Raw genomic sequence first — 12,029 nt, 5'->3', positions numbered from 1 at the left:
GGTTACTCTGATGCCACTCACTGACATCAACCCAGATGGAGAGTTCACCCACCTTCTGGATGGTACAACCACTCTATATTTGGGTCAATTCTGACCTTTGATGCCTTCTCCCCCTTTCTGCACTGGTCTGCCACTGAGAAAATGGCTTTGACAAGGAAAGCATATGGATTCTTGGAGAATGGAAAGTCATCTAGTCACCGAGATCCTATCCATTTTTAACATTTTATGGGGTTCTGATTTTCACAAACCATGTATTTCATTTTGTGGACATGCTATTGTTTTTAAAGAAACATTTACATCTCTATCAATTATAATAAAAGTCACTTATTGGAGGTGCTCTTTAATTTCTATCACTTACTGTCTACAACAATGCGATATAATAGACTATTATGTGATTCGTACACAAAGAACCCTAGAGAGGTATGCAATTTACTTAATACCACACAGTTCCTATGAGGCAGGGCTGAAATTCTAATCCTTGGAAGCCTTACTCCTAGAGTTTTCTCTAAACCACTGAACTATGCAACTTTCCCCATCAGCATACATGACATCATGATTTATGCATCATAAAAGGTATGAGTAGGTCATATGAGTAGGTATGAGAAGCAGTGTCAGAGTTCAGAGACAAGCATGAGTTTTTGCTTTGTGGTTCTTGATGCTATTGCTTATGGAAAGAGTGTAAGTATTCCTGTTTCATTTGGTTTTCCCATCAGACAGACTTGGGTCTGAATCGCTTTCTGGTTATAAAATCTTGGGAAAATTACATAACAACAACAATTTATTGGTTGTTTTCTACATGCTAGCCACTGTGCTAAGTGCTTCGCATACACTTTCTCATTAAATTAAATCTTCATAAAAATCCTGACCAAGAGATTATATTCTTCATATTTTAGAGTGGGTAAGACTACAACTGACAAAGTAAGTAGCCTTTCCAAGGTCCAATAGCCAAGGAGTAAACAGACCGCAGTGGAAGGAGGCTTAGGCAGAACATCTTGATGGCACTGTGCCATGAAAAGGTTAGGACTGAATTTGGGAACTAGCACTTACGGCCAGGTGTTACAACTAGTAAGGACCTGTGCTCATTGTCCACCAGTCCAGATGGTTCTCATTCTCTCCAAGGAAGGATAAAGAATACACAGGAAAGAGCGAACAGTGGAAATTGAGAGGTACCAGTCTTATGAGTTGAGTGATGGAAGAAATACTCAGGGATCATTATGACTGGGGTTAAGAACCTTATTTTGAGAACTGGCCTAAGACTTCAGGACTAAACTTTCAGTGAGTAAGTACTTCACATCTTTTCCAAAGTAAGTGTTATAAATCTCTATTCCAAAAGTACTCCAGCTAGTTTTCAAACTGAACTTCCTAAAAAGAGCATTCAGAGTTTTCATTCTTAGTTTTGCACACATTTGACTCTCAGGTCCATCCATATTGGGACTTAAGTCCATCTTGGGCACCATTCAAGGGTAATGGATTATAGTTACACCTCCCAAAAAATCGCATAAAGGGAGCCTGGGCATGGCCCCATTAAATGATGATAGATATTCAGTAAAGTCAGGGAGAATCTGGATTTTGAGGTAATAATTCTAAGTCAGGCAACCAGAAAGCATTTAAATTAACAAACATGTCAAATAATTTCACTTACATATAATTATTATAGCACAGAGAATGTGCACCCATTCACTTTTATGATATCACACATAAACAGATACCTTTAAAGATGCAAGCTGAGCAATTTTTCAACTTTGGAAATAGTGGCAGTCAATTAAAAATTTTCTGCTTAGAAACAGAAAATGAACTGCCACATACACACACACACACACATAGGTGTAATCTTTTCAATTTTAAGAACTTAAATTTTCAGAAAACTGCCAAATTTACAGGATCACACACTGAAATAAATGGCATGCCAGAAGTTTAATAGTCCGTCCGAACAAAAATATTTTAATGATTCTTGCACTGTACTTTTGAAAATCCTAATATAAGTAAGGCAAGCCACATTACACAAGGCAGAAATAAAAAGGAAATTCGAAAGGCCACATTCAGGCTACACTGCAGAAGTGAGCTCACATTTATCAGCCATGATCAGACACACTTGATACTGAGGAAAATCACTTTAACTCCTACACTCCATTCTTTGCTCTGCAAACACTGGCAGGCTGAAATGTAAGGCAACTTCAGTAAATAGCATTGCCTAGAGTCAAGTGCCCTGGGTTAGAATTCAGTGATTTGTATTCTGGTCTTGGCTCTAGGCTTAAAAATTGTGAATTATCAGCCCTCTGTTCCCTTATCTGCAAAAGGGTCATCCTATTATTTATTCAATAGATTTTTCTATTCAGGTAGTTGCTAAGATCTTTATGGCACCAATACTTTATATGATGTACCTTTTCTGTACATCCTAAAAAAGAAATCACTTAGGTCTTACTGTACTGAGTTCAGCTTATGTGAAGTTAGTTTGTCCATTAAACATTAAATTCAGTGAATACCACTAACTCATTATGTTCCATTCAAAATATTTTAAGTATTTTTAAAGTTTTAAAGTAATTTTATAAATGTCTACAATACTTTCACTCTATCTTAATATAATATTTAATAATATTTTATTTATTATTAAATATTATAAATACTATTTTATTTATTAAACATTATAAATAACATTTTATGTATTAATAAATATTTAATATAATCTATAATACAATCTATAACATAATATATAATGATAATTAAGTACATACATTGTTTCAATTCTTGTCCTAGAAGATTATAAGAATTCTAAATAAATAGAAAAAGGAAAATGTATTTCAGAAGCCAACCTGAGAATAATGCAACCTCCCGGCTTGAGACTGTGCCTTATATTTTCAAAAACTATAAACTCATTATAAATGTTAAGAATTAAAGCATTACAACTGTCCTCTTCTGTTTTTACACATGAAATCAATTACCCGATTTAATGCACCAGAAAGACTTCAAGACATTCCATTCACTTATACTTTCGAGGTCTCGAGGAAATAAAACTGGGTTATTTTCAAGTGTAAATAAAATACTTTGTTGAACGTCTTTTAGTTTAAAAAAAACAAGCATTCTAAATAGGCACTATCAAAGAGAAACCTTGCTTCATTTTGTATGGCTATTAGTAAATACTCTTTTTCATTTTTAAAACCTCAGTTACACATTCAGTTATTGAGATGAAGGAGTTCCAATGTGACAGCTAATAGCCTTGATTCCAACTACAGGGCATCAATTAACAGATTGAGTCCACATTGAAAAGAAAACAAAGGACAAAAAAGAGATGAATGAAAAGTAAGGCCACTGAGGATCTCATACGAGAAGAGCTGTCTTAATATCACTTCATAGATTGCTGCTTATGAATGGAGGCAGGGCAAAGAATAAAAGTTATAAATAATGCTGAAGAGATAGGTGACTGTGCTGTTCACGCCAAGATGCTGCTGATCTCTCTCTCCCTCTCCCTCTGCCCCCCCCCCATCCAGGTTATTTACACCCATATGGAGTGATTTTTTTTTCCCAAAAATTAGGGGCGGGGAATGATTCCCCTTTAAAAAACTGAAAATCAAGCCCTAAAAGAAGAGGAAATGCTACATTTAGAGTGCTAAGCAGTAATGTTTGACAAAGGACAATATTGTACCCTTGAAGTACCGTGATCTGAACACCTCTTCCCATTCCTTTTGAATTAATTATGGCTTTAGAAATTTGAGTGTAAAGAAATTAAGGAAATAGTAATTTAATATTTCTAGTTTTAAACATTAACAGAAGTAAACAAAATACAGGCATTTGGAAACAAATAACTTGTACTTTATTTTTTACTGTTTTAACTGTTTTAATTCTCAAGATTTCTCTTACTGAATACACAATGTAGACTGTGAACGAGAAAAGAGTGCTTCATAGATTCCAATTCAAAGAATGGAAAAAACATTTTTTAATCTATTCAATGCCAAGTTTAATATAAATAAAACAGATTAGAAATGCTATCATACCAAATTCCCAAAAGAGGCATTTTAATACGTAGCTACCCAACCGAAGACTCATATTCTGGCTCTATCATCAAGCACAGAGTTCCCCAAGGATATTCTTTAGCTATTTAGTCTACATTAAATCCATGGCTGTAGGTTTTCAGCTTCTAGAACAGCTTCCTAGAGAAATCAGAATCTTACCTTTACATATCTTCTGCAGACGTTTCTTGGTGCTTTGAAAAGTCCTGAGGTCTATGTCAAACGGCCATTCTCTTGCTCCCAGGGTCTTAGGGGCTTGGAGAAATCCCAACACCTGCTGCTACCACTGAGTGTCGATGCTAGAAAAGCTTCAGGGTTTTGACAGCAGGATCACTGAGCCACAGCCAAAGCTTGGGAAGCCTTAACAACTGAAAGCAAGTGTAGAGGGCAATGTGGTACCCAGCACGGGCTCAATTGTAGCAGCAGGGGAAGGAATACTCCCGCCCTCACAAGGGTATAGAGGCAGCCATCAGGGAACCCAGGCTCTGTCAATGGACAGGGCGGAGGAAGTGGAGACATGACCACACAGCACAAGACCCTGGGGGAACGGAACAACTAGCACAGAGCTCAGGTAGCGCTTGAAAAGAATCACCAAAATTCCCCGACAGAACACAAGAAGCAATGGCGAAATGCAACAAAATACATGAAGACAGGCCATTCTAGCATCCCATAAGAGAGCCAAAAACACAGTTGAGGGGGAGATATGGAGCTCTAGTCTAGAAAGAGAAGGAAGACATATTACAGTATGCCTACTGTGTTTGAGCTTAACAATCTAGTAAGTGACATAAAATTCCTAAATCCTGTTGTTCTAACATTCATATTAAGAAAACTCACAGATACAAAAAATCACAGGCTGCTACTCCACAAGGCAGCAGAAATTAAAAGGCAAAGCTGTCCATTATCAGAGGACAAAATGTAACCGAAGTTTAAACTGAACCTGATTTTAACTTGAGAAATAAAATTGCTTTTTAAATAAGAACAACAAATGCTTTATCAAATATACCACCTCCTATCCTGATGAGATGAGGAAGGCTGAAGGAGGAATTCAATGAGATGAGAGAAAAAGAATATGAAGAAAAAGAAGTGGACACGGAGTGTTCAGAAATTAAAAGAAGAAGGCACAGAAGAAGAGGGAGGAAGAACAGAGGAGGAAGACAGGAAAGTGTGATTAATGTGCTAGGTGTTAATGCATGGTCACATAAACCACTCGCTAAGACTCTCCAGAAGCTGGACTTGATCATGTTCTGTTTTCCAGAGAGCTCCTTCTAGCTTCTTAACCACTTTTCACAGCTCTTCAATGATTCACAAGCCCTCAGGAGCTCATCCAAAGGAGCCCGCTGAATATTAAATATCAAAAAGGTACAAGAGACAGACCCTAAGACAATTCTGCTTCGAGGAGCTGGATAAAATCAAATAAGGAATGAAATATAAACGCTGACAGAACTTTAATAATTCCTAATATGTGTCAAAATAAAAATAATCAGGTTAATTTAGGAGCTATCATTTTTTCAAGACTAGAAACAAATTAACCATGGGTGCCATTTTATGCTTGTTTCAGAATTAAATAAGAAGAAAATCTGCTGCTTGATGGCGGTTACATGTATGCAATTCTTGACTTCACATATTGACTTACATATGTTTTTAAATTCAAGTTAGCCAAAATATTAATAATAATCTTTTACCTGGGTATCAAGTAGCTGAAATCATGCTGTTTTAGGAAAGGTTGATTTCCATGCCTCACCATATAGATATAGACATATAGTTAATAACACACACAATAAAAGCAGCTCTTGTTGGGCAAATTTACTTACATCCCCTACATCACTAAGGGTCCACCACTTTTATAAAATGAAATAACCCTTAGGCTACATAATACTAAGTACTGCCCAGGCAGCTAGTACTTTAAATTTGAGAGAATTGAGAATTTATGAAGGAAAAGGATGGAGAATCTGAATTTCCCCTTAAAAATGTTTTTTATTGTACAAACAGTGCCTCTAAGTTTAGATGTTGGTGTGAACTAAAACTTAATATTTTAAAACACAATATTTTCGGGGCGCCTGGGTGGCGCAGTCGGTTAAGCGTCCGACTTCAGCCAGGTCACGATCTCGCGGTCCGTGAGTTCGAGCCCCGCGTCAGGCTCTGGGCTGATGGCTCGGAGCCTGGAGCCTGTTTCCGATTCTGTGTCTCCCTCTCTCTCTGCCCCTCCCCCGTTCATGCTCTGTCTCTCTCTGTCCCAAAAATAAATTAAAAAAAAAAAAAAACGTTGAAAAAAAAAATTTTAAAACACAGTATTTTCAGTATGATAGCTTTGGATAAGGAAAGACTGAGTGAGCCATAATGGTGGAAACCAAAGGGAAGTGGACTTTAAAAAAAATGTATAGTCTGACTTTGAATAAATATAAAACATCAATTACAGTTTGTTTTTCTGACCTATGTTGTCAACCCCACTCATGAAAATCAGTTTCAACAATCTAGCCAACAATAACTAAAACAAAAAAATGTGAGCGAGTAAATGTTGCCAAATGCAAAATGGCAACATGGATTCATTTACAAAACTCTTTAGATTACATGGTATGTCAGGATTATTTTCAGTGGAAATAGAAAAATCAGTACTAGCCATTTAAAAATATATATTCTACTGCTACTGAGTATCTTACTAAAGTAATAAGATCAAATCATCTAAACCTGTGTTTTCCCTGCTGTTAAGCATCACAAGGTGAGAAATTTTTGACAAATGTGCTCACAATTGTATCCCTGTACCTAGTTAGCCTGGAAACACAGCAGGTGCTCAATAACGATTCATTGGCTGAATGGTGGTACCACATGTGAAAAGGCACTAATCAAAAATGTGGCAGGAGGAGGGCACTTAGGAGGACCGTGATCAAGAAAATTTCTTAATTAACAGTTATCTTCCTACATGGCTTGTCAGAGCCTTTATAACGCTACTATAAATTCCTAAACTTAACTGTCTACTTTTTTTTTTAATGGAAAACCTATTAAACATAGATTAACTATTCTAGGAAAATTTGGCCTTCACCTTTGGAAAACTTCTTTCTATATCTTCCAATTGTTTAATGAAAGACATAGGTAAACTATGAATTGGCATATATTCATGTGTGTTCTAAATTATAAGATGGAAGAGAAATACATGTATTTTAAGTCATGTAGTAGTTTTTGGCAAAATGGGAAAAGAAAATTTTAGAGCGAGAACAAGTGAGATACCTCACTCAAATTATTCACTTTACTAACAGAGAAACTTACTCAAAGAAACTACCTTGTATTGGTACATGGATACATTAGCAATGTTAAAGACTAATCTTGTGCAACTATCTGACAAATATAGCCAATATCTTACTAATTTGCTTACATAATTATCTTGAATTGAAAAGAATATTCCTGGCAAGAATTATGCATACTAAATAATTTCTTAAGGTAAAATTCTATAGTCTACTGCTGTTAAAAAAGGAAGTGCTCATTTAGAATTGAAAGGAGGAAAACTTGCTTTCACATACTAAAAAGTCATTTTTTTTTTAAGTCACTGTGGGTCAAGAGAAAAACAAGAGCAAAAATAAAATAGTGGAAATTACACTGGAAACCATGTTCCATGTACAGAGGTATCTAACAAACCTCAGGATTAGTATCTTCAAGTAGTAAAGCTGGGAACAAATAAGAACTTCATTTATGGAATGGATATAAGGTCACAGATCAGGTCACCAGTGGTAGAACTATGATTCCCCTCTAAAACAACATTCTGGTGTTCAGATTATCCGAGGCCACTTTCCAATGGGCGCCATGTCAGTCCTCGAGAGATCAGCCCTTCCCAAAAGAGATCTTTGCGAACTGGCTCCCCATTTGCCTTATTCACTCACCAGCATCCATTAGCCAACTCCATGCTTTATCTTCAATAGATAAGATACGGCTTCTTCTCGCCATGGTGCCATGAAAAGGATCCAGAAGGTTCCCCTTAAACAACATTTCCTGAGTGACTGCTGCAGCACCAAGAGTAAAGGATATGCCAGGTCAGCCACTTTTCCTTCCCAGCAGTATTAGCAGCAGCAGCAGCAGCAGAAGCAGGAGCAGACCATTTAGACCCAGCTCCTTGCAGGATGCTAGCCAAAGCACTCTTGTTTACTCTACACCTAGACAGAGTTTGCCCGTATGTTTGCACCTTTCCCAGAGTGTCAAAACAGGTGTTTTCCTGTGATCATGCTTAAAAATCTGCTCCCCAAACAAGGTGATAAATACACTGTTACTATGAAATTCTAAGTTTCTAATTCTATGGAAAACATATTCTTAAAGGTTTACTTTATTATGAGGATGCCTTGATGAATCCTTTTAAGAATTCATTCACCCTCCTCGCTTCTAATAAGCAAGTGGATTGCCCTAAAATTTCCTGTTAATGAAAGAAAGGATGTTACTATATAAAATAAATGCCATCGTGCAATTTTGGTCATTTCTTTCCTAATGTTCTGCCTTCCTGGCATAGAATCGCTTTTTGCAAACGCTAATGTTTTCATAATCTTTACAACCCTCCCAACAGATGGGGAAATATCGGGTCTTATGCTCTTTATTTTACAGAAGGAACAATGACTTCTCTTTGCTTCTATATTTCATTCCCATTTGGATGTTACTGATGAGTTGTTTTTCCTTCCAGTACTGTTCAACTTAACGAGTGGCTAGAATACGGCTGCACAACAGAGTCAAGCAGATAACATTATTAACAAGGCATTTACTTTACTAAACTGATTTATCCAGAGCCAAAATCCTATAGATAGAAAAAGCACCTAGAGATCTTTAAAAAAATTTAAATAGCTCAACCAAGGATAAGTGTAAAACAGATGATTATTTTCTTAGTAAGTAAATGCTATTTACTTACTAGGTAAATAATACTTATAAAGTATTATCATAAAGTATAAAAGTAAAAATACTTTACTTACTAAGTAAATGCTATTTACGTATTAAGAAAATAATCACCAATTAAAGAGTCATAAATATGAGAATACAGAAGCATTGTTCTCTGCACGGTAGAGAATACAAATTCTCAGTGGCAAAAGTGAAACCCTGCATTCACAGAATCTTAGTATATGTTTCTTGTCATATTACTACTTCACGTGTTCACCTCATCCTCAAAGCAATAGCAGGAACAATCACTAACACTTACTGAATGCTCCAGGAGTGCCAGGCACTGTTCTTAGTGCTTTACAAGAGTTATCCCATTTAACCTTCTGAACCATTACAGATCAGATGTAATCACCACCCCATTTTGCAAATGAGGAAAGGGAGGCTCAGCCAGGTGCCATCACATGTTCGAAGTCACAGAGCTCACAACTGACTTGAACCCATGGTCACCCAGTTCCAGAAGTGGGGCCCTTAAACAGTTTGCTAAAATCCAACATTCACTTTTGTTTTCACAGTTTTCTGTACTGCAAATGTACCTTTAATACGATAGACACTAGAACATGTTTACATAAAATTATGATTTGATAATAGTTAACATGCATGATGGTAGATATTATGGGCCATGAAAATTCCATTAAGTCCTTGACCTGTATTATTAGGTTCACAACACCCCAAAGAGGCAGATATGCTCCCATTTAGCAGGGTACTCTGGAAGATTTAGGGGCGTAGAGTGCTAAGGAAGTTGCCAAACTCATATGACTACTATGGAACAAATGTCAACTCTGGATCCAGGGAAGGCAGCTCCTGAAGTTGTGGTTTCCCCCTTATGCCTACCCTCCACTGCCTCTCAAAAGCTGATGTCATGTTATCCTTAAAGAAAGGGAGTAAGAAACGTCAGGACTGACCAGAACCCTGGCGGGAGGACGTTTGGCTATTTCTGTCTCTTCTGAAAAACTTAATAATGCATCAAGTATGTCAGCTCATATGATACACAAGTCCACATTCACTTCTCTTAATGGTGTTTACTAACTTAAGGAATTAAATGCAACCTGTGATTCTCACATTTTAATAAAAGTGAAGGACAGGGGCACTTGGGTAGCTCAGTCAGTCAGGTGTCCAACTTCAGCTCAGGTCATGATCTCACAGTTCATGAGTTCGAGCCCCGGGTCAGGCTCTGGGCTGACAGCTCAGAGCCTGGAGCCTGCTTAAGATTCTGTGTCTCCCTCTCTCTCTGCCCCTCTCCCACTTTCTTTCTCTCTCTCTCTCTCTCTCTCTCTCTCTCTCTCTATCAAAAATGAACATCTAATTTTTTTTTTAAAAAAAGGAGAGGACAAATTCAGTTGTCACATTTTTTCCCAAGTGTATCTTATCTTCAGAAGCACTAACAGGGCAGTAACATTATCATCATCACAGTACTGGTCATCGTGTTTGGGGGATTACCATTGCTGGCAGCCATACTTCTATTTTATTCGCATCATTTAATTATACATTTAATTGTATGCAGGACCAAGACAATAATTGTGAGATCAGAGGAAGCTTCAGAAATCTGAGGATCATCCCTTGAGATATGGGCTGAACCAACCTTGGACCAAGGTACTTCCTTGAATATTCAGCAGGTGAAATGACCGTCTTTGAATGAGCTCTTGAGGACACAAAGCCATCTGGGTAATCGCAGACAGCTCAAATCGAGCACCTACAGTTGCAAATATAAGACTGCGAAACCAATGGAGAATATGGAAACCAATCTCTCTCTTTAATTTGGCAGCAGGCCCAACCCTCTGGACAAAGTTTGGCTAGCTTCAGCTTTTTCGGCTTTAACCTAATATAAATTAGCACAAGAAACTATGAAAACTTCAGAGAGAAAATACAGTTATGGTGAAGTCATATACCCTCTGTCAGAATTTAGCCATAAGCTGTAAGAAATACAGCCATTTGGTGGCATTTAGCAAGAAGAAATTTAGGTGCCCATGTGGCACAGCCTGAGGTGATGCATTAGAGTCTATTTACTCTCGATTATTTTTGAAATCAAAAGTTTCCAAAGAAGGAAGGTAACAATTCTTTACCCAATTTCTAGACAATTATCTTCTCTGCAGAGTTCCTTGAGTGGTGGCATTATACATCGTACCCACATAAGCTTGATTCACTCTTTGGCTGACAACAAGATTTAAATTTATCTGTCTTCAATGTTAACACTAAATTAACACAAAAGTTATTCAAAAATTCTAAAAAAAAAAAAAACAACACATTCTGACATCTTTTGGATGAGGAAAACAAAGTAACCTCATAGGCTTTTACATAAGACAGATCGTAACAAATGATTTCTATGACCTTGGCACTACTAAGTGATAGACTAGGAAGATCATGACTCATTTATGCAGTCATCCAGATATCTATATATCTTCTAAATATCTATATATCTCTATCTAAAAATATATATTCAAATATCTATATATAGATATTTCTAGATATCTAGATATAGAAAAAATACAGATATATATCTACATATAGAGATATACAGATATTTAATATTAAATATTTAGATATTTAATAGATTAGATATTTAATATTAAATATCTGTATATCTCTATCTCTAGATACATAGATACAGATATATAGATATTGAATATATATATTTTTCTGACTGTTCAAGTTATCTACTGCACCAACAATTATTATTTCTTGCTGATGTTAATGACAGTGCAATTAAAAACAGAGAAATATAAGTTTGGGTCATTTTAAGACTTTACTTTAGAAAGATATCAAACAACAGAAGTCATATCTGTAGATGAATACTTAGCAGCTTTTTATTCATCAGCTTTTACTGGGTATACTCTCTTTTATTTAATTCCTTGAATTTGGCTTTATCTGGAAAGAAAGGGATTGATAAGCACCAACTCTAGGCCACACTTTGATCAAAACAGGTAAGGCTGCAGTGAGCTCCCCAGGTTGTCCTGAAAGTAAACAACGCACTATTACCAATTCTTAACTAACACGAAGTCAGCCAAATATAAAATGGTGACCTAAAAGTGAAAAGCTCTAATTGTGCATTACAAACCCCTGAGTCATTCTGTCCTCACAACTTTATGCTTTAAATAAACCTAAATGCTAGCTAAAGAAAATCTACAA

At 36.5% G+C, this 12,029-nt stretch overlaps 1 protein-coding gene across 19 annotated transcripts in view; it reads right to left on the bottom strand.

Annotated features, from left to right (window-relative positions):
- Positions 1-12,029, bottom strand: part of MBNL1 (muscleblind like splicing regulator 1) — a 207,223-nt gene that overhangs the window by 108,627 nt on the left and 86,567 nt on the right. For 2 of the 19 annotated variants that reach the window (XM_086674547.1, XM_086674549.1), the window contains exons 2-3: positions 7,874-7,993; positions 4,167-4,720 (exon numbers count right to left, since the gene is read on the bottom strand). The exons of 14 other annotated variants lie outside the window; for them this stretch is intronic. Coding sequence is in view for 2 of the 5 variants with exons in the window: in XM_086674545.1 (XP_086530671.1) it covers positions 7,874-7,879 (6 nt within the window). In the remaining 3 variants the exon portion in view is untranslated. The remainder of the gene's footprint in view (positions 1-4,166; positions 4,721-7,873; positions 7,994-12,029) is intronic. 3 more of the 19 variants (XM_086674545.1, XM_086674546.1, XM_086674548.1) reach the window with 2 other exon arrangements.

Source organism: Puma concolor, chromosome C2 (genome assembly GCF_028749965.1).
Source record: "Puma concolor isolate L17-30 chromosome C2, mPumCon1.1.hap2, whole genome shotgun sequence".
Classification (NCBI taxonomy): domain Eukaryota; kingdom Metazoa; phylum Chordata; class Mammalia; order Carnivora; family Felidae; genus Puma; species Puma concolor.
The sequence above is the reverse complement of the archived record's forward strand: the minus strand, read 5'-3'. Positions and strand labels throughout refer to the sequence as shown.